The sequence below is a fragment of the Bidens hawaiensis genome, unplaced genomic scaffold (genome assembly GCF_021521415.1).
Source record: "Bidens hawaiensis isolate Kalapana, Puna unplaced genomic scaffold, B.hawaiensis_p1.1 tig00048972_1, whole genome shotgun sequence".
NCBI classification, from domain to species: Eukaryota; Viridiplantae; Streptophyta; class Magnoliopsida; order Asterales; family Asteraceae; genus Bidens; species Bidens hawaiensis.
Genome location: NW_027498758.1, coordinates 11,329 through 35,503, shown reverse-complemented (window position 1 = coordinate 35,503; position 24,175 = coordinate 11,329). Strand labels below are relative to the sequence as shown.

General features: G+C 36.7%; 1 protein-coding gene across 3 annotated transcripts; it reads right to left on the bottom strand.

Annotated features, from left to right (window-relative positions):
* Positions 1–1,326: 1,326 nt before the first annotated feature.
* Positions 1,327–23,404, bottom strand: LOC143597744 (BURP domain protein RD22-like). 3 transcript variants are annotated; one of them, XM_077076154.1, is made up of 3 exons: positions 23,076–23,129; positions 22,562–22,664; positions 21,010–22,188 (listed from the first exon to the last, which is right to left on the bottom strand). In XM_077076154.1, the coding sequence occupies exons 1-3, from the start codon at positions 23,112–23,114 to the stop codon at positions 21,134–21,136; spliced, it is 1,197 nt and encodes a 398-aa protein (XP_076932269.1). In that variant the 5' UTR covers positions 23,115–23,129; the 3' UTR covers positions 21,010–21,133. The 3 variants fall into 3 exon arrangements, with proteins under 3 accessions (XP_076932270.1, XP_076932271.1, XP_076932269.1); XM_077076155.1 differs by lacking the exons at positions 21,010–22,188; positions 22,562–22,664 and adding an exon at positions 1,327–2,494 and having other exon boundaries at positions 23,076–23,404; XM_077076156.1 differs by lacking the exons at positions 21,010–22,188; positions 22,562–22,664; positions 23,076–23,129 and adding exons at positions 1,327–2,494; positions 3,287–3,302.
* Between the last annotated feature and the right edge of the window lie 771 nt (positions 23,405–24,175).

Genomic DNA, 24,175 nt, shown 5'->3' with positions numbered 1-24,175 from the left:
TCTTTATGATGATAGAAGAGTGTTACGAGATGGCTCCGTTTTGATAAACTAAATCCTTGTAATATGAAACATATATTTTGTAAACGAAAACTTGGGGTATTTAACTCCCAAATAAATTTTCAATGTAAATTAATATTATATTCAACCTAAAAGTCTTCTGCTAAAATTAACCCATAAACTCTGATATATTTATTGAACATGTACCAACTTGTGGTCACACTTCTAGTCCCTAAGTCGGGGTGTGACATTTATGCTTTCCACGATTGAAGTCGAACATCTCTCTTTCCCAACCCTAGCATATCAGTGACTGGTCTCTTTGCTTTAAACCCTAATGACTTAACTTCTGTGGCATAGGCTACACCCTTGCTTTTCCTCGCGACCTCTGCCATTGTCATGCCCGGTTTAGCCCCGAAAGAACCCTCAACCTAATCCATACTTAACGGTTGCACGACCATCGGCTTCTTGCTACCACTTGTCCCCGCCAACTTGTCACACTTACTATAATTCACAGCCTTGTGGGGAACTTCATGATCAGAGAGCCAATTGGCTCTTATACCACTGTTAGACCCCTCGATCTTCTCTGGCCCGTGATCATACTTTGAGTAATTGACCACCATAATCAAATAGGAACAAGATATTGAACAAACAAGAACTTGATTGATTAAATACAACGTATGTTGATGTTGTGATTACAAAACTTCCTAAATGCTCATCCTATTTATACTACTAAAAAGACGCGATGCTTCACAGAACGGTTATGAGATAACCGTTTGTAACTGATACATGCATCTGATAGATAATTTGCTTGTTGGCTTGCGGCCCAAACAAACAATAACCAGGCCGAATACTGGACTAACTAAGACAGCCCTAACGGGCCTATACAGATCCTGCCCAAAACGGGCCCTGACACTAAACAACTAATAAAACAAAGTTAAACGTACTGACTCGACAAATAACAAAAGACATTAAAAACTAACAGCAAACCCAAATGAATTACGGATTACAGGGAAGAGGATTTAAAGAAACCATTCTGGTCAAAGCATACATAAACACACATTCCAGCTAAAAACATGATGTTTATAGCCAAAAACAGGTATAACCAATTCTAAGCTAAGCAATTAGTAAATTCTCTATATGGTACTATTAAATAGTCCAACAGTTGATTTCGGTGTACATGGTGAAAAAACATTAAAACCGTCAGCTCACGTTTTGACATAAAAATATAACATCGTCAAACATGTATATCTGGTTTATGTTTATAGTATTTATTTAAAACAATATATTTGAATCCTTAGTTTTTAACAGTGAGAATCCAACAATATGGTCTTACCGCAAACATTCAACATACACATAATTAAGTAGCAAGAAAAACAGTACATATTTATTTACTTTACATATACTGATAAACAAAAGGAGAAACAACATAAATAGTGTCGCAAATTACCACAGATATTCTTGAAACAAATACATGCTCACACAGTACCATATTATATGTTTTTCCTGCTGATGGAGCTTACTAGTATGGAACCCAAACAACATGATCTTCCGGTAAGAAATGGCAAATTGGAACGGTTCCTGGTTTCACTTTAAGCACTTGAAATGCCAAATGTTTCGGGTTCCATTTTGCAGTGTCAGTATGGCAAACCGCGACAGCCTTCACTTTCGTATCATCCACACCCACCATTAAAACCGCATATGCTTCAGTACTAACGGTTTTATGGCAATAAAACACCGAGTACGGGTAGTTTTGCTTATGGCAAACCACGGCTTTTTTTGCAGCAAGCTTTTTCACGACTTTGATTTTGTACTTTTGTATCGGGCAGGTACTAAATTTAGCGTTTACTTCTGTTGAGATAGCTTTCACATTTTTACTTAGTTTGGTAGTGCTAAAATCAACCATGGACTCTAATGAAGTCGCACAGTATTTCTCTTCCCCTTCAATGCCCGAATTCTCGCATTCGTTAAGAGTTTGCTTCATCATTTTGGCTTCTACTGAGTCGGGTTTAACTGAAAACTCGTTGTAGATTTGGGGAAGTTTGTTTGACGAAAAGGGTATCGAGTCAGCGATTTTTCGAGGTAAAAACGTCGATGTTTGGTTGGTTTTGGTGAAATGGAGGTTAAATTCTGCACCTTGATGCAAGTCGTTTTCTAAGAAAAACAATGCTACATTTGGATTATCCTTGAGCTGATCCTCGGATGCAGCGTACTTATAATTAACAAGATTAGGTACTTTAGTTACGCCAACATAAACCAGCTTCCCCTTGTGGCCGGTATGCACCTGTACACCACCTTTTCCAACACCAACATCCGTTCGTTTTCCTTGTTTTTCGGTGTGAACTCCGACACCGCCTTTTCCGACACCCACTGCGGTGTTCTTCTCGTCATTCCATTCTGTGTATAGAAGATCTTTGATTGATTTTGGCATAGGACTGTTTGGTAACACAGACTTCCAGTAAACTTCTGGAGTCACTGCATGACTTCCTACAAGTGCCACCTGATAACCAAATAAACTATGACATTAATATAACAAAAAATTATTTCTAGTCAATTTTATTAACTATGTAAATGCATAATGATTCATAACTCTAAAGACTTGTATATTTTTTTATTAAAACGTAACCTGATAATTAGCTATAAATCTAAGTGATATAAATCATAAGCCTCTTAAGTATTGCAAGGTACTGCTTTAATTAGTATGCAATACCATGAGCAAAATTAATACCCATGTTTAAGGGTTGTAAGATGTTACATTTAGAGCACCCTCACAAAACCTATCCAGACTTCCTCCCTTCCGTACGCCCTTCCACATCAGAGCTGGACGCTCGTGTTGTGGACGCTCTTAATATGAAAATAAATATGAACGCTTATAGAATTTCTACACATCAAACTAAGTTGTACATACGTTTGCTAACATTTTAACCGTTTACCTACTTATATGTAAGTAATATAATATATAAATTATATAGGTTTTAAAATAAACGGAGCCGTTTCAAATGTCATATATACATTACTATTAGGACCGCTGGGAACACCCCCCACGGCCTCTTCACCACCCCAAAATATCCCGGTCGGGATAGCCACCCCGATATCTATGAAGATCCAAGAAATGGAGTGGCTGCGGGATGAACTTTCGGGATGGATTATGAATCTTGGGATGACAGGAATGGGAACACAACCACACATCATTGGGGTCGAAGCAAGATGATAAGGATGATAGAACCAGTCCCACCACCCTTAATGAAAAAGTAATTATCATCATGTATATAATATAGACAAACACACTTACAGAAAGAAGTGTACACACGTAGGAAAACGATTTTTGACGATTTTTGATGAGTGGGTCGATGAGGAATTTATAAAGGGGAAGATGGAGTTCATTTAATACATAATGCAACACATACCTATAAGGACGACGGGTTTTAATTATAATCAACTACCACAAGCAACCCATATATATTACACGTAGGGCTATAGCTAGATTGCATTATATATATATATATATTCATGCATACACGTTTGAATAAGTTGACTACTTAAATTTTGTTTGTCATCGTTCCTTGTATGTCCATTTATAGAGATCAAGTGCAAGCTTGATAATAAACCAACTCACGTAAATACATTTGTGCTTTCTAAATAGAATACCCGAAATAATCCATTTTTAAGGTTTTTTCAAGGTTTCCCACTTCCTCATTTTTTCTTAACAGATAGGTCATGGTTTTGTGTGGCCGGTTTTGAACAAGAACGCCTAAAATGGGATAGTAGTGGGACATTTTTTTGGTTATAGTTCTATATAGGGAAAGAGAGAAATGAATGGTTAGAAATAGTGTAAAAAGAAGAGCTTCAAATGAAGAAAAGGAGTGGTGGTGATCATGTGACAACGTTTTTTTGCTTTTCTTTAAAACTTATTGAGACTCCTTGGTAACCATCACCAAAAAAACAATCGGCCACCATAAGCCACAACGGCGAAACCCTATTTTTGACCAGATATGTAAATGATTGGCTCGAATTTCTGAATTAACTTCATCAATATGTATAGTAAGGTGTTAAAGATCTTCCAACACAAATTTTTTATTTGGCTCGAATCCTTCAAACAATTGTAAATGATAATGGTTGATTGTAACCGGCAACAATTTAAGGCTTCAAAATATAGGGTAGTGGACTAGTGTTAAATTGCCAATTATGAACAACTGATATTTTAAGGCTTCAAAACAACGAGTTTTGTTGTTTAAATTGCCGATTATAACTAGCGGCAATTTAGGGCTTCTATATGTGCCAAGATTTGGGTTTCAAATACGATTATAAAGGATGATGATCATCAGCGATGGAGAACGCATTTTTTAGACAGATCGGAAGATAGAGAAACATTGGTGTAGTATTGTTAGGTGGTGGTGGTAAATGAGATGCTGACTTGTGATGGTGGCAGATATGTGAAGACGTTAAATGTGTTATGTTTGTGAGCAAGATCAAGAGAAAAGTTATTCTTAAAGAGAAGCTGCATAACTAATAAAAAATATTATTTATTTTTTTAATTTTTTTCTTTCAACCTTTTTATATATTATTATTATTTACCAGACAAGAAATAAAAAAGTTTTAAAAAAGAAGTCGATGTAATGTATATATTCAATAATGTTGTATTACATATATGCAATATTGTATTTTGTAATAATTTTGTATTACATGCAATACAACACTATTGCATATATGCAATACACACGATTGCTTATATGCACTACACTGACGAGCTTTTTTATAGGGAACAATACCAACATTTAAAAGATGAAAGAAAAACAAATTATGAAATATATATTCTATAAAAAGTTAAGAGAAAATTCCAATTTGCCTCCCTGGGTGATATCGGCTGGTGATATCGGCGGGAGATGGGTTGACCACTGAAAAAGAATTTGCGCATGATGTAACAATGTGTTTTTTCTAATGATCACATGAGCCCCTGGTTGCGCGTATTGAGCCCCTGTTTTTTGTTGATTGTTAGTTGACCGTTTGATTCAAGGGCACTTTAGTAATTCGATAAATAATATTATTATCTGTTAATAATAGTTTTCTCTAATAATAATAGCAATAATATGTAATAATAATAACAATAAGAAGAACAACTCCAGATTATCATCATGATCATCTCATAACCTCCAAAACTTTCATCTTCCTTCGTCGCCGCTATCCACCGGAAAATGAACTCCACCACCAAACACAAACACGAACAAACATCAACCAACATATTTATCATCCTCATCCAGATTTAAACCCATAACCACATGAGTTTTATACAAGAATTTTTAAACAAACATAGATCTAAGGGATTAAAAGCTACGGCGATGGCGACGGAGACAGATTAGAAGCTACCGCGGCGGTGACGGGTTGCGGATGAAGAAGATGGGTGGTGGTGATGAAGATGAAGATATAAGTAGTGGGTATGTTGATTTCCGGCAACGTATTCGTGATTTTCCGGCTACGGTGGTGGTGGTGTGGCGATGGAATGGTGGCGGCGGCGGCGGTGATGGGTTGCGGGTGAAGAAGATGAAGATGAATGATGAATAATGAAGATGAAGATATGAGTTTGTGTTTAAATGATGATGTTAATTTATGTGTTTGTATAAGATTTATGGGTTATGGTTCTTAGACGGAGATGATGTTCTTGATTTTCTGGGTTTGTGTTTGTGTTAGGGTTCTTGATGCTCTTGATTTTATGGGTTTGCGTTCTTGATGTGTTTGAATGTTGATGATGTAGATGAAAATGAAGGGTATAATGGTCATTTAACCAATTATTAACACTGCAGGGAGTATTCTGACCATAATAAACACTGCAGGAAGCATTCTGATCATTATAAAAAAAAACACATTGTTACATCATACGCAAATTCTTTTTTAGTGATCAATCCATCTCCCACCGATATTACCCAGGGAGGCAAATTGGAATTTTCTCAAAAGTTAAAATGTTTTCTTTATTAGTTCACTTTTAATCTCACTCATATGTGTGTGTGAGATTTTCTATTTAATATTAAAAGGATGTTAGTAAGGGTATTTTAATAATTTCACGTTAACTTAATAGATTACAAGTAACGAGATTAGTGAGTTGGACTAAAATAATATGAAAATAAAATAACAAGTGTAGCCAGACGGAAAAAAGAATTCTTAGACAAAAATGACGAAAGCAAGAACACCATAAAGACAAAATTTACACTATACTCATTTATGTTTAATTTTTTTATTATTATTAATATTAATTAGATGGGCGGTGAAGACAAGTACTTCAAGTTCTAATTTGATATTTTCCCCTCATTCATACATATATTTATAAAGTATCCCATATATTTATAAATTTTCTCTTTGTGGGTTATTTTCTATTTAATATTAAAAGGATTTTAGTAAGGGTATTATGATCATTTCATGTTAACTTAATGGATTACAACTAACGAGCTCAGTGAGTTAGACTAAAATAACATGAGAATAAAATCACAAGTGTAGTCAGACGTAAAAAAAATTCTTTGAAAAAATGACAAAAGCAAGAACATATAGAGACAAAATTTACGGTTTACTCCTTTTTGTTTATTTTTTTTTAATTTTTAATATTAAATAGATTAGTGGTAAAGACAAGTACTTCAAGTTCTGATTTGAGCTTTTTCCCTCTTCCTCAGTCATACATATATTAATAAAGTATCCCACATTACGTGACGTGATAATAGAAAGCAACACAAGCTATTTCAACTAACAAAAAGGCTATTTAAGCCTCTTAAATTTAGTGCCAACAAAATCATTAATTAACAAGAAAAGGAATACAAGCTAGTAAAAAGTGTGAACATTTAACAAATTTTGTATTTAATTTGTTAGAGGTGATCAATTCCTAAAATAATAAAAATTTGTATGTTCATTTTCATTAGATTGTAAATAAGTATTTGCGATCTCTATGGGACTACCGCCTAGTGATATATTTTGAGTTTAAAGACAACTTGTTGAAAAATAACATATTTATTGAAGGCCAAAGTCGAAAGACAGGCCAAATGCAAAATAGTAACATTAAGGACATTAATTTTCTACAGCTTACAAATAATATATATTCAGTGACAGAACCAGAAACCTTTTATCGAAAGATCAACATAAACATACATATGTATGATTGTGGCTGGTTTAGATAGCAAACTAAGGTACTATTTTAACTAATTGAAAAGATAATTAAAAAAAACTAACAAATTAAAAGTAAATAAAATCAACTCATTCATAAAATAGTTCTTATTATATATTTCAGGTCATTCAAAAAAAGAAAAATAAGTTAAATGGAAACCGGGAAAAGTTACTTTTGTATAACTGGTAGTCATAGGCTTGCTTTTATCGGTTAGATTTGAATAATAAAAAAGAGATAAATCTATATTAACTTAGAGATAACTACCATAAGATCCTTGTCTTTTCCAAATAACTCCATGCACTTCGTCTTCTTCAAAATTTCAGATGAACTCAATATTTTTTACACTTTTCCTTCTTTACTTTTAACTATTAGATGATTTAACTACTCTAACTAGCGATATCAATGGTCAAAATACACAGATCTAGTAAATGGATGATATCTCATGTAAGTAATACTTGGGTGGCCGGAGGGTCAACGGACCCTCCTGACCCCCTTGTAGTTCCGTCCCTGTATATATTACACATTCAAATATTACAAATTACGATAATGGTAATGCATGGGTGCATTAGTATACTGACTTATGCTTTATCATGTTGGATTTTGTTTTTGAATCGTCACAACAAAATATTTCAATTAAACTAATCAGGATAACCACTAACTCGATGTACTTAAATCCTCCCCCCATTTAACGCGGGTGATTTACCATGCATCTACGAGGATACCACATACAAAGATGGGATTCCGAGGCTACCATTGTAGTGTTTTGTTTATAACCATGGACATGCATGTACCACATGCAAAGATGAGGATTCCAATAGTACCATATTTACGTTTGAGAATGCAAATATTTTACTTACCACCAAAGACTCAAAGAGGATAAAAGATAGCGTAGTTTGGCTGGATAACAAAGGAAATGAATCATAGTTCCAACATTGAGGAAAACGATCGATGGCTCAATAAAGTTGTGGTATGATTGATGTTGGGTTGCCATTTCGGATAGAACATTTTGGATTTTTAAAGATATATATAACTAATGTGGCATAGTTACCTTTAGTGATTCACTGGTAATTATTGATGGAATGTCGATAGACTGATTAGTAAACATTTATGTATTTACTTATTTATTATTTTGTTGTTGGTATCCGTTGGTAGTTAGCAAAGGCTTGTGGACGTTGGAAACAATCCACTTGATGGAATTCTTTGTTTCGCAATGTGCGCACCCACTTGTTCCTCACATGTTATTTTATGGGACCATTAACCTATCTGGACCATAAACATGGTGTGCTATACAAAGGCGTATATGTTGTCCGGCATGTATGTTACACACCGTATGTGTGTTGGGTGGATATGTATTCATAGCGGATATGTCTTATACCCCCCCCCCCCCACTTGCATAGAAGCTCAGGGAAATGAGGCACTGGTAAGCTCTTGGTAAAAATGCCAGCAGGCTGATCTTTTGTGTTCGTATGCATCAAAGTCAATACTCCTTCCTATAACTTTTCACGAACAAAATGTCAATGTTTTAATATGCTTAGTCCGCTCATGAAAGACAGGATTCTCTGCAATATAAATTGCAACCTGACTATCATATTTGAGTGTGACAGGAGTCATGTTAGGAACAATGAACTCTGAGAGAAGTTTTGTCAACCATGCATGTTCGTCAATCACTCGTCGAAGAGATCGGTACTCGGCTTTAGCCGATGTCAAATAAACAGTAGGTTGTTTCTTAGATTTCCAAGAAATTGGAGAGCCGCCAAGTGAAACATTAAAGCCACTAACTGATTGACGAGTATTAGGACAAGCTACCCAATCCGAATCACAGAACGTCTGTAAAGCAACAGAAGGATTCTTGTTGAAGAATAATCCATGAGATAAAGTACATTTGACATATGAAAGAGTGTGAAGTTCTCCATTCTAATGTGACATTCTCAGATATTGCATAAATTGACTTAAAAAATCGAACAAAAGCAATATCAGGTCTTGTGTGAGTAAGGTATTTAAGTTTACCAACAAGTTTCCTAAATCGTAAAGGTTCATCAATAGCAAGTCCCTCATGAGCTTGAAGTTGTAAATGATGTGGCAATGGTGAGTTGACGACAGAAAGTTTGGAATTATCAAATTCGAAAACATGTCCATAACACACTTATGTTGACACATGATAATACCTTTAGTAGTGTAAAGAACCTCCATTCCCAAAAAATAATTGAGACTTCCTAGATCTTTGATTTTGAAAGATGAATCAATGAAAGTCTTGAGAGAATTGATCTCTTCCAAATTGTACCCATTAACTAAAATGCCTTCAACATATACAACAACATAAACTACTTATGATCACATAGACTTTAAAAACAAAGAATGATCATTGTAAGAACTCACATACCCTCTCGACTTTAATGCGTAAGACAATTTTCCATACCTTTGTCAAGAATCATGCTGCAAACCATATAAAGATTTATGAAGTTTATGCACCTTGTTATTAGGGAGTTGCATACCAGGTGGTGGTAACATATTTATATCCTCATCTAAATCCCCATGAAGAAAATCATTGTTAACATCAAGCTGGAAAATAGGCCAACTTCGTTTGGTAGCGACAACTACAAGGCTTCAAATGGTGGTCATCTGAAAAACAGGAGAAAATGTTTCATTATAATCAATCCCCTCTTTTTGAGTATCGCCTCTCACCACCAATCTTGCTTTACAACGCCCGACCGTCTCATCTGCTTTGTGTTTAACTTTAAACACCCATTTGCTTTTAATAGCTTCCTTTCAAGGGAGGAAGATCAACAACTGCCCAAGTATTAGTAGTATTTTCAAGAGCCTGAAACTCAGCTTTCATGGCATCTTGCCATTCAGGAATGTCAGCAGCTTCCTTATACGAATTAGGCCAATGCAAATCAGAGATCGCTTGGGTGAGAGACTGACTCGAAGAAAGAAGATGAGAATAAGAGCATGAAATAATGACAGTATGGAAACAATGATGAAACGATTCAGAGTTAATACAAGCATAGTTATTTAAGAATGAGGGCCGAACAGAAGTTCTCGAAGATCTTCGAACATGTTGACCTTTAATAAGAGAATCAGAAGAAGAAGGATTAGGAACAACGGAATATGAAAAATTAGGAACATGATCAGTAGAGAAGAAGTAGACTAAAGATCATCAAAAAATTGATTGATGAGGTCAATAAATGGGAAAATGAAATTTTCTTTGGATTTAGTTATCGAAGGAAATAAAGTTTCAAAGAAAACAATCTTGATATGATAACCTTTTTTGTGTCAAGATCATATAATTTGTAAGCCTTTTTACCAAGAGGATATTCTAGAAAAACACAAGGCACAACGCTTGGTTTGAATTTGTCTATCCCATGAGTCAATGTGGAAGCATAAGCATGACAACCAAAAGATTTCATGTGAGCATAAGAAGGAACTTTTCCTGTTAAAACTTCATAAGGGATTTTATTGTTAAGAATTTTGGTGGGAAACCGATTTATTAAATGTATTGCAGTTAAAACACAGTCACCATAAAACTAAATAGGAAGCTTAGATTGAACATATAAGCTCTCGAGGTTTCAGGAAAATTTTTATGCTTTCTTTCAACAATACCGTTTTGTTGAGGAACAACCACACAAGTGGTCTGATGAACAATGCCTTTACCCAATAAATAAGCACGTTGGATTAATCCAAACGTAGTTCAAAGGCATTATCAGATCTGATGCATTTCACATTTATGCCAAATTGGTTGTTAACCATTTCAATAAAAGACTGAAGTATGGGAAAGACATTACTTTTAGTTGAAAGCAAATGTGTCCATGGGGTTCTGCTATAAATAATCTACGATGGTTAAAAATTATCTAAAACCATTATAGGTTGCTATGTGATAAGGCCCCCAAATATCATTATGAATTAGCTCAAAAATTTTACTAGTTAATTTTGTACTAGTAGGAAATGACAGTTTATGTTGCCGTGCCTTATGACAAATATCACAATGCTTAATAGAGTTTAAAGAATCATTATAAATGAAAGGTAATTGTTTCAGTTTGTAAATCGGTAAATAATCGAGTTTGTTGTGCCCAATTTCACTACTTACAACAGAGTTACAAAGTTTATTTGAAACGCAAATGCTTAGTGGCTTCGAGGAGGTAAAGACCATTCAACATATCACCAAAAACCCATGGGTTCTTCAGAGAAGGGGCCTACAGGACACATGTGTAATTATAGAAATGGACAATGGCATATTCCCCCCTCTAAAACTTCTTAAATGCATATTTACCCAACCCAAACTTTTAATTGCATATTTCCCCTTCCTTAACTAATATATATGCAAATTTACCCATTTTGATTTATTTTATTAATAATAGTTTAGATAATGACTATTTTACCCTTATTTATATTATACCTTTAATACTTTCATATTTACCCATTTTAAATTACATTTTGGTATGTTTATACTTTTTACTCGTCTCCTGCGTTTTTAAAAAGATTTTTTTTGCTAATTATTTTTTTCTTTGATTTTTTACTTATGTTGACTGAGATCCGAGCTTCAGCACTGAGACGTCACCGCTGTTCGTGACTTTGTCCCCAGGAGACGGCTTCCACCTAAACAACTTCAGTGCGTAGGAGAACGGTTATTAAAACCACATCCGCCTCCCCTGCTCCCGTAATAGGTCCACCCATGAAACGGCCTACTAACATTTTCAAAGTGGTCATCCACCCCTGTATACGAAATTGAGTCTGCGTTTGGTTCATCCTTAGTGACAACCTCTTTATTGTTTAAGATTAAATATCATGTTTCTTATAAACTGTTAAAACATTTGATGCATCAGAAAGTCTATTAAAATTAAACTTAGAAAAATAAAGAGAAGGTTTTCATTGGCTCCTATCGAAGGTCACTGATCTAAGAAGCCACACAATACGCAAGTAAAAAGGGTTCGTCGGAAAACTAATTTACGTTGGAAACTACTTCAAGTTGCCGACGAATGCACCAGGTTTCCGTAAAACATTCTTCTGAGCTCCATCGTTGTCGACCCGTCACCACTGGTCATCATTTTCAAACTCGATTGTTTCCACTGCTGTTGCGCGCCGGAGATATGGCACCAACCATGAGCCTTCCTCGACGGTGTCACTCAAGACTTCAAAACTCGTTAGAAAATCGTTTATGGCTAAAAAACTTTACATCGGTCTTATGAACCCTAACTTTGTCTACCGTTGTCGCCTTCCTATGTTTCAATGGTTAAGGGGTAGTCAAAATCGAATGAGGTACAAAAGTGTTGTCGGAAAAGATGAGACTGTTGTCGGAGACGAAGAACAGAGCATGTGAGTGGAATTCCAATGGTTGAGTGGAACTAAGGTGTTGAGATATATATTAGGGTTATTTTTAGTTTTCTAAGAGTAATTTTTTCATATCTAAAATTTCAATAAAGATTGAGGAACTATGCAATTAAAAGTTTGGGTTGGGTATATATGCATTTAAACATGGTTTAGAGGGGGAAATGTGCAATTGCTCCTTAGAGAAAAGAACAATACCATCAGTATCAGAACATAACCTTGGCACAGAAAGAAGATTATTTTTGAAATATAGAACTAAAAGAACATTTGACAAAGAAATATCATCAGTTAAAGGAACAGTCCCATACTGATAAACTGTGACAGATGTCCCATTAGGAAGAGTGATGAAAATTGATTTTTTTTAGAAAAGAAACACTTGAAAACATATTTTGATCATGACACATATAATCATTAGCACTAGTGTCAATGATCCATTTGGAATAATATTTGAAGAATTGCAAGAAATTATACCTTATAAAGAATCTTGATTGATGGTTGTGGCACTCTTAACAACATAAGTAGTTGAAGGACTAGATTGAATTTTATTCCGATACAATAAAACCATCAAGTCATGATATTGTCGCTGAGTAATACCTTGCTGGTCAGACTGATTTTGACCACTCGTTCCTTGTTCTTTAGCAAGGTTTGCGAACTTAATTTCCTTTATTAAACTTGAAATCTTTGAGGAAACCAATCAGTTTATAGCATATGTTCACTAATGTCTATTTGCAATGAGTGCACACCAAAGTCCTCATATACTCCCTCATTCCTTCACTGACGGGACCTCCACTGCTTGCATTCATAGATGTAGAGGATAAAGTGAAATTAGTGGCGGTGTGAATTTCCTTTTGCTTCTCATCTTGCATGAGAATTCCATATGCACGATTGATAAAAGGTAGAGGCTGCATCATCAAAATGTTACTTCTGATCATGTCATTGAAAGTAATCAATAGTCGTTGCCTTAAATGAAGAGATTACACCCAACAGATAGAATAGTTTCCTAACAACCTATGCACTATTTTTAGGAGACTAAATCAAAGTAAATAAAGATATAATTGACAATATATGATACTGAAATATATGTTACTAATATTCCCCTCAGCTTGAGCGTGCAAAAGATGAAACGTTCAAGCTGTTTTGAAATGATTCAAATAATTGTCTTGGAAGGCCTTTAGTGAAATATCCGCATATTAGAGCTCGGACGGCACGTGAAGAACTCGAACGTGACCAATTGGAACCTTTTCTCTCATGAAGTGTATATCAATTTCAACATGTGTTGGTGCGCTGATGTTAAACAGGATTCCTGGCAAGATAGACAGTAGAAACATTGTCACAATAGGCGATTGTGGCTCTAGTGACCGGTGTGCCAAGTTCGAGAAGTAAGTTGCGGATCCAAGTAGCTTCAGCGACTACGTTTGCTACCCCCTGGTACTCAGCTTCAGCGCTCGATCTGGATATGGTCGGTTGACGTTTGGAAGACCACGAGATAAGATTATACTAAAGGTAAACACAATAGCCCGAGGTGGATCGACGTGTGTCCGGGCAACCGCCGCAATCGGCATCCGAGTAGGCCACGAGAGAAAAGTTTGATCTCCGTATTCCATAGTCAACTGTCCCATAAATATATCGTAAAACCCGTTTCATGAACGACAAGCGAGAGTCCTGGGGAGCATGCATAAACAAACAAATCTGCTGAACTGCAAAGGAGATATTGGGCCATGTGAATGTCAAATACTGAAGAGCCCTGACCATGCTTCGATAAAAGGAACCATCAGCTAATAATTCCCCCTCGATCTCACTAAGTTTGGAGTTTGTATCAACCGGAGTGTTGCACGGTTTACACGCCGTCATGGAATCCTGATGAAGGATGTCTCGTGGATACTGTGCTTGAGACAAAAATAGGTCACCACGGTCTCGACTGACATTTATTCCCAAGAAATGTTGTAAAGGACCGAGATCCGTCATGGCAAACTCTGTGGATAGGCGTAAAACAATGTTGATGATCAGATTCGGGTGAGAGCCAGTAAGAATGATGTCATCAACATATAGGAGTAAGTAAGCTGTTTGACCCCCATGTTGATATATAAATAACGATGTATCAGTTAGACTCCCTAGAAATCCCAATGATATAGAAAATGAGGAGAATCGCCGGTACCAAGCCCGAAGTGCATGTTTTAAACCATACAAAGATTTCTGAAGGCGACATACATGGTGCGGGTTAATCAGTTCAACAAAACCCGGTGGTCGTTGCATGTATAGGGTTTCCTGTAGAGAGCCATGAAGAAATGCATTTTTGACATCAAGTTGTCTAATGTCCCACTTACGAGCGGTGGCAATAGCAAGAACCATGCAGATGGTAGCCGGTTTAACTACCGGACTAAAGGTTTCGGTACAGTCAATACCGGTTTGTGATCTTCCGTTACATACCAGCCGGGCTTTATATCTATCAAGTAAACCATCCTGATTGAACTTGTGTTTAAATAACCACATAGACCAAATAACCGGCCGATTTGCTGGTCGCGGAACCAGTTCCCATTTACTATTTTATTTTAATGCACTAAATTCGTTGTTCATGACACGTAACCAATTAGGATCCGTCAAGGCTTTTATATAAGAGGTGGGGACCGGAGAGATGTTCGTTGTGGCTGCTAGGTTTTATCAGGGGTTAGGACGATGGAGACCAGATTTTGCTCGAGTTTGCATGGGGTGAGTATTTTGTGAAGTGGGAGGCTGGTTTAAGTTTTGTGGTGGGATTGAGGTTGTAGTGGGTGTTTGGGATAGAGGGACGGTCTGGGTTGGGTTTGTTGGTGGGTGTGGGCTGGTATTTGGGGTAGGACAGGTAGTAGCTGGGGTGTGTGAAGGGGCCGGGTTAGGAGATGGTGGGTCGGTGAGGTAAGGGTTAGGATCTGTTTGGAGTGGAGTGGTTGTTGTAGTGGGGTGGAAGGTATGATGAGTGAGAAAGGAGTCGTCAAGGAAGGAATAAGTGGTGGGTGAGGTGTTTGTGAGGTTAGTGAACGGGAACGAGGTTTCGTTGAATGTGACATGTCGGGAGACACGGACACGACCGGTGACGGGGTGGTCGTAGCACCAATGCCCACTAAAATCAGCGGGGTATCCAAGGAAGATGCAACGAACTGATCTTGGGTCAAGTTTATGAGGATGAGTGGCGAAGAGATTTGGGTAGCACTCACGCCCGAATACACGTAGGTGGTCATAAGTCGGGTGGCCAAGGTAGAGAGCAAAAGCGGGAGGTTGAAAATGGAGACGTCTAGAAGGTAAAATATTGTGAAGGTAAGTGGTCGTGCATAACGCTTCGGCCCAAAAAGCGAAAGGAAGGTGAGCATGAACGAGAAGCGCACGAATGATGTCATTTTGGCGACGTATCATGCGCTTGGATTTGCCATTTTGTTGCGAGGTTTGAGGGCAAGAGAAGCGAAACACGAGACCATTTGATTGGGCAAATTGTTTAAAGGAATGGCTATCAAATCCCCCCCCCCCCCCCCCCCAATGTCACATTTGAATGTTTTGATCAATGTATTAATTATTGTGTTTGGATAAGTTTATGAAATTTGCAAAAAGTAGGAAAAGTGTCGGATTTATATTTAAGGGATAAACGCAAACATATTGTGTGTAATTGTCGATCAAAACCATGTAGTATTTATAACCAGAATTACTTAGGACGGGTGAAGTCCATAAGTCACAATGTATAATGTCAAAAGGACGAAAAGTAATGGAAATAGAATTATGAAAAGGTAACCGTTTACTATTCGAAACATGACAAAAGGAGGAAAAAAATGACTTTATAGTCTTATTACAATTAATAATAAGAAATCGACTAAGATAGTATAGCACATTCGCGCCGGGATGTCCAATCCGATCATGCCAGGGGGTGGTACTTGAGGAAGACAGCAAAGCAAAGGCCAGGGGGTGAATGGATAGAGATCACCGGTGCTATTGTGCCGGGAAAGGTGGCGTCCATCCTTGAGGTCCTTCAAAGTAAAACCAAAAGGGTTAAATTCAACATAAACTTGATTGCCAATAGTAAACTTACGAACAGATAAAAGGTCTTTGATAAATTGGGGTGAATTAATGATTTGGTTTAGTTGGTAGGTTTTATTCGGTAAGGTATAAAAGCCGTTGCCGGAGCCATTGATTAATAGGCGTTGGCCATTACCAACAAAGATATGATTAGAAGAAAAAGACAAGGGAGCAGAAGTGTTACCCGAATCAGATGTGAGATGAGAGGAGGCGTCGGTGTCCATGTACCAGTACGGGTCTCGAGTGTCCAATTGCATATTGCTTAGTGTTGCACCGATGTCACTTGGAGTGAGGCCATTAAATGTCGGCGCGAGGGCATGTTGCGGTGAACCGGCAAAGTGGGATTGGGACGGGTGTTGTTGGTAGTGGGATGTGTTTTGGCTAAAATGAGTAGGAGAGGTTGGTGGGTAAGGTGTGGACGAGTAAGGAGTGGGCAGGGCAGACCCGTGGGGTGGTGTTATGGGACTGGATGGGTTGGTTGTAGGGATATGTGGATTGAAGATTAGGATGTCGGTTAGGGTTTGGTGGAGTGGGCTGATAGGTTGTATAGTTGGGCTGAAAAGGATTTTGGTGTGGAGGGTGCACAGAAGATCCTCTACCATTGTTGTTGTTGTTTCTGCCCCCGCGCCCCCGGTTGCCTCGACCCATTCGATAGTTGAAGTTCGGGTCATAATTGTTGTCGTGATAATTGCTCTCTGGGTAGGTTTTTCTAGAACCTGAATTAGATTGCGCCGGGTCCGGTATGCTTTGACCGTGGGCAGTTTATAAAATGGAGTCGCCATGAGTACTAGCAGAGAGCTCGTTTCTGGCCGATAGTCTACGCATCTCCAAGTTAATGATGGTGCGGGTTTCATTCCACGATGGTGTTCCTGAATTAATTATCGTACCAATGGTGTCGAGTTCTTTTGGAAGACCGTTAACCAGATGAGTAATGAGAAAGAATTCGTCAACCAGTTTGCCGACGTCCGCGAGTTGTCGGCTAATGTCTTTAAGCTTCTGACAGTAAGCATCCATTGACGCGCAATCTTGAGAGTAGTGTGAGTGAACTCGTGGAGAAGAGACGCCGCACAAGCCTTGTTGTTGCATAAGATGACAATCTTCGATTTGGGTCCAGGCTTCTCGTGCAGGGATATCGTTTTCAACAACACGATCAAGGATGTCATCGGATATGGTACTGAAAATCCATTAAAGGATGACCATTCGGCATATGTGGGATCTGTGATGGCGGGAGGTGGTTTGCCATCGATATGGTGAAGAAATTTGTAGGGTTTAAGGTGGAGTTTAAAAAGTTTCACCCATGCTGAATAGGTTGTGGTTTTGCCATCTAGTGTACGGATTTTTGATTGGATATTGGTGACGCTGTAGGCTGGGTGAATGGATGGTTTGTTTTGGGTGTTGGTTTTGCTACCGGAGGATGACGAGTCATCTCCATCTTCTCTAGCCATGCCGGCGGTGGTGGGGAAATTTTTGGTGGTTTAACCTAAGCTCTGATTATCATGAAAGCAATCAATATTCATTGCCTTCAAATGAAGTGATTACACCCAATAAATAGAATAGTTGCCTAACAACCTAGGCAATATTTTAGGAGACTAAATCAAAGTAAATCAAGATATAATTGACTAATAGTCATAACTAGGATTAAGTTATATGATACTGAAATATATGTTACTAATAGTCATAACTAGGATTAAGGCCAATTAGGAACTGAGTCAGCTTTTGGTCCTCCTCTCTTTTAGCAAAAGAATGAGCAGCCTCACAAATGCATGAAGGAACGGTATTGATAGCATTCAAATCGTCCTAATTCGACTTCATCTAGAAAAGTAAGTAGCAATACCACTACTACCCTTTGGCAAAGGTTCTTTTGCAATTAATAAATCTTAGCATCATTTGGATGACCATAACGATAATAAGCTCATTCCAAAGAATCTGAGCAGTTTCAGCATACAAAACACTATCACGAATATCATGATTGAGAGTGTTAAGAATCCATGATATCATCATATCATTGCAATGTTGCCAAAATGCAACATGTGGTTCATTAACCAGCATGGTTGCGGTGTTGTTGATGAAACCGAGCTTGTTTTTAGCTGAAAGAGCAATTGTCATTGCTCTTTTCCAAGCTCCAAAACCAGTACCGTCAAAGTCTTTGGATACGGGGATCATACCGGGATGATCAGAAGGGTGAACGTAAAGAGGGTTTGAGGAATCAATGATCGTATTTGGGACCACAAAACTGTTTGAAGTTTCCATTGGAAAACACAACAAAGCGAAACAAACACACGAAAGGAAGGAATGAAAGACAACCAAGACTTATGCGTCGTATATCTTACACATCGTATAAGTATATACGCTTGGAACTTATACGGTGGATCAAGAAACTTATGTGTCGTGTAAATAAAAACTTATACGGCATATAAGTTGAGAAAATGAAATCTGACAAGATTTTGATTGAGAAATGATCTGAAACAGTTTAGAAAGAAGAATATGACAAGTAGAGAACTTTTGAAGAAGTTTGCGCGGATAAAACTTCTAAAAAGATGAAAATAGGAAGAAAAGAGAAGAAATTTTAAAAAAGATTTGAATGAAACGAACAAAATTAATCAAAGATCAATCAAATCCCGAACAAAACAGACGAATGATCAAAGAAAATTATTAGATGAAGATGAGAAAACCACAAAAGGATAGAAAATCGATAGAGACAAAGAGCGGAACTAAGAACCTTGCTCTGATATCATGTAATCGTAGAAAACGATAACACAGAAAAGAAAGGTGAAATGAATCAGAGAAGAAAATTTGTTATCTTAGAGTGAAAAGTTACATATACAAGAAACAAGAAAACTATTTATATAGGCAGTACATATCCGGCGTATATGTTACACGTCGTATAGCATATACTACGTATATGTTTTACCGTGTTGGGCGGATATGTGTTCCTGACGGATGTCTTATACGCTCACAAAGCGAAATTTCTATTAGGACTGAAGGTTTATGTAAAGGGGATGTACGTGTATTTGCAATTTTATAATTTTGAAACGTATTAAGTAATCTAGTCTTTCAAATATACAAGTGTTACATGTTTTGGTTTTTTCATAAATATTTGTTTGTTTGTTAACAATAAGGGTAACTTTGTAAATCCACAATTTAAACAAGAAAATTATCATTAGTCAACATCAACACAAAATGTACGTGTCACGTTTAACTATATCATTGACTCATTTCTTAGAACATAGTGACTAGAAACCACCATGTGAGCATATCATAGTGCTGCCACTAAATATATGTTGTATCATGACCAAAAAGTCCGGTCTCACAGATACTTGATCTGAACCTATTCTAATATTTGTAGAAAAACATGTTGACATCTATTGTGCCAATTTTTATGGCATATTTCATGTCATTAAGAATTTAAAGTAGTGATTTGTCTGGTGAAACTTATCCAAGATATATATTTTTTTTAAAAGTCATTAAATATACATGTTAAAGTATCTAATTACTAAACCAAGTTAAACGGTCAAAAGTAGTGTAAATATAGACATACTCAAAAAATCAATCGAAAGAGGACAAATAACCATCGTTGACTTAAACCGTAAAGCGTGAGTTAAAATTTAGCCGTAAAAAACCCTCAAAAGTTCAATTGGATCCCAAAAAATTAACATAATACACGTGTAAAATGTGGGTTAACTTTACCCGGCGGCTAAAATTTGGCCTAACCCCTATTAGTTGCCTATAAAAAAAAGCGTAAGCTTAATCCTAGTCGACTGATAAAAGATCATGCTAAAATTACAACCTTGGTAGGAACTTAAAAAAAAACAATAAAAATAAGCTCTCTTTAAAACGCATACTAAATTTTATCCAACACTTTCGTTTATGTTGATAAAAACTAAAAGCAAATGGTCATTTTGGTAAATATTTTTTATCCACAAGTTCCTTTTAGTAATTTTTTGCGTTTTGTATTATGAGAATCATTGCTAAAAATGAGATATGGTAAATCGTAGTTAACCTTTTATAGCTGGCCTTCATGATGATAGAAGGTTAGTAGAAGTTGTATTCTAATTAGACCCTTAGAGCCATCGCATGTTTATCTGAGTGCATGGTTAGATATTGCTATAAGACTTTCCCCTAGGTCTTAGGTTCGAATCCAACAAGTGTATTTTACTAAAAAGGTGAGAACACCAATGCTCTAGGATCCAACAACTTGGGTAAAGAGAGCTTGGTACAGTGTTATGACCGTTTTGTAAAGACAACGCTACAACCAAGCTAATGTTATTAAAAATTTACTCTTAGGGCTGAAGGTGCACAAAGTCGACATCGGGCAAGAGCTTAATTTAAACGATCGGTCCTGTCCGGAACACTGTTTCCCAAATCAAGGGAAAACACCATTTATGATTCTTTAGCTGTTTTATGGTCCCATTCTAAGTTGATGACATTGATTCTATCAAAGTGGCTAAACCAAATTGGTCTTGCGGAAAACATTGAACATAGATGCAGTATTTATTTCTTTACTCTACAAATACTGACAAGTAAAGATAGCAACAACATAAACAGTGTCACTAATCACCCGTCAACACACATTATATTCTTGAAATACACACATACTCACACACCTACGATGTGTTTTTTTTATGCTGATGGAATTTATTAGTATGGAACCGAAACCACATGATCCTCAGGTAAGAAGTGGCAAATCGGAACAGTTCCGGGTTTTACTTTAAGCACTTGAAACGCCAAATGTTTCGGGTTCCATTTCGCGGTGTCAGTGTGGCAAACCGCGACTGCCTTCACTTTCGTACCATCAGCACCCACCATTGAAACCGCGTATACTTTAGTACTAACGGTTTTATGGCAATAAAAGACCGCGTATGGATAGCTTTGCTTATGGCAAACCACGGCCTTTTTTGCAGCAAGCTTTTTCACGACTTTGATTTTGTACTTTTGTAACGGGCAGGTACTAAATTTAGCGTTTACCTCGGTTGAAATCGCTCTCACGTTTTTACCGAGTTTGGTAGTACTGAAATCGACCATGGATTCTAATGAAGTCGCACAATATTTCTCTTCCCCATTGATGCCAGTATTCTCGCATTCGTTAAGTGTTTGCTTCATCATTTCAGCTTCCACTGAGTCGGGTTTAACTGAAAACTCGTCGTAGATTTGGGGAAGTTTGTTTGACGAAAAGGGTATCGAGTCAGCGATTTTTCGAGGTAAAAACGTAGATTTTTGGTCGTTTTTGGTGAAATGTAGGTTAAATTCTGCGTCCTGATGCAAGTCGTTTTCTAAGAAAAACAATGCTACATTTGGATTATCCTTGAGCTGATCCTCGGATGCAGCGTAGTTATAAACAAATGGATTAGGTCCTTTAGTTACGCCAACATAAACCGGCTTCCCCTTGTGGCCGGTATGCACCTGTACGCCGCCTTTTCCAACACCAACATCCGTCCTCTTCCCAGGCTTTCCTGTGTGAACACCGACACCGCCTTTTCCCACACCAACGTTTGTTCCTTTTCCTGGACTCCCGGTGTGAACGCCGACACCGCCTTTTCCCACACCAACATTTGTTCCTTTTCCTGGACTCCCGGTGTGAACACCGACACCACCTTTTCCAACACCAACATCTGTTCGTTTTCCTGGCTTTCCGGTGTGAACACTGACACCTCCTTTTCCGACTCCCACTGCCGTGCTCTTCTCATCGTTCCATTCTGTAATTTAAGACAACATATGTAAGTTTCTAAAGGGACCATATATACACATCGTCTGACATCTAATTTTACACTGTTTCAAATGGTTGTACTACGTATAATGGTCAGATGGCTTTTCTAATACCAAAAAAATTCTAAGTTTGACAGTCTAAATTCAAAACGGTTGTCTGGATATTGACCGAACGCCCGTTATAAACAATAACTTTCAAAGTTTGAACAACCCACTATACACACTGTCTAAACAATAATTTTCAAACTTTTTTTTAAATGGTCGTCTTAATGTTTTGTTGAAAGTTGTTTGATGACATGAAATCACATGGAGAAATTATAGAATTCCATGACACGTTTCAAAAATTACAAAACTCGGATAAACCTGTGTTCAAAAGATCTTTGATTGAATTTGGCATAGGACTGTTTGGTAACTTAGACTTCCAGTAAGCTTCAGGAGTCACCGCATGACTTCCTATAAGTGCCACCTAATAATCAAACAACAAATAAAAACATGAATTATTCAATAATAAAAACAATATTTGCATGACTTTCTACATACCGGATAAACACCTATATATACCTATGTATTGATATCTATATATACATAGGCTCAATAATGGAGACTCTAGAAAAAACTTTTCAGTAGTAGCCCAAAATAGTTTTTTACCTACGGATATCTTTATATTTGCTCGGACTATCCGATACATAAAACAGAGAAGAAATAATAATTTGCACGCCCAAAATAGTTTTTGAGCTACGGATATCTTAATATTTGCTCGGACTATCCGATACATAAAACAGAGAAGAAATAATAATTGCACTTCAGAGACAAAGTCAAGGGGTAACCAGGACACACCCTGGCTTGGGCATAAATCTGCCCGTGCTCAAGTACTTACCGATAGAAGTGTACAAACGTAGACTAGAAAGAACTTCATTGGAGGGAAACTGAAAGTGAATCTAGAAGTTAGATTTTGATGATGTTTGATGAGTGGGTCGATGAGGAATTTATAAAGTGGGAGACGGAGTACATTCATTTAATACATAAATAATGCAACGCATACCAATAAGGACGACTGGTTTTAATTAAGGCCAACTACCACCTGCAAGCCATAAGCCCATAATATTGAGGTAGGGTTCGAGATTGTAATATGAAAGCGCCGGGTTTAACGATAATAGATAACAGCCCACCAGATTTAGTTGAAACATTCATGCACGTACACGTTTGATAAATGGACTGAATTTAAGATCTTCATATACATAGATTGATTTAAAGTAATAATATACAAATATATATATATATATTTGTAGCAAATGCATAGAAAATTACTACACATTTACGACGCACTATAACTAAAAACAATATAGTTTTTTTGGTTTTTGTCATTAACTTAATAAAATTAGTTGATAACCATAAAGATTAATTGATTGATACTAATTGTAACTTCTTAAAGAGTTTCTCACACATTTGCGACGAAACTAGGAAATAATTTGGGTTTTTGATGTGATCTAATCTATATAAAAAATAAATAAATATTTCTTACATTTTTAATCGTTTTGAAGCAAAGCCCATTTAATGTTACTACAAATTGGTTTATATTTGGATTTTATTGTTTTCAAGAGATAACGAGCTAGAGTATACTATAGCTAATAAGCTTGACCGGGAATGGATATGCTAATAAATTTTATTAAATATTATCATTATATATATATATGTGTGTGTGTGTGTCTTAAATATATATAACCGAAAGCTCCCTAAATTATTTCAACCCACCAGATTGCTTTAATTATTCTTAATTAAATGTTTCTCATGCATTTGACCAGAATTCATGGGTATGGGTCTCACCAAACCCAGATAGCCCTTAAACATGTTATAACATCTCATTATATTAAAAATTAATCTTATCAAATATTTAATATGAAAATCCTATAAAATAGGCATATACAAAAAATTAATATACATTTTTTTAAAAGATATTATTTATTTTAAGAAACGATT

Excerpts from the sequence above, each read along its gene's own strand:
- LOC143597744 (XM_077076154.1), bottom strand. The coding sequence starts at position 23,114 with ATGAAGTTCTTTCTAGTCTACGTTTGTACACTTCTATCG. Across the intron at positions 22,665-23,075 it reads ACGTTTGTACACTTCTATCG|GTGGCACTTATAGGAAGTCA; the intron begins GTAAGTACTTGA and ends TTTGATTATTAG. Across the intron at positions 22,189-22,561 it reads CAAAGATCTTTTGAACACAG|AATGGAACGATGAGAAGAGC; the intron begins GTTTATCCGAGT and ends CTTAAATTACAG.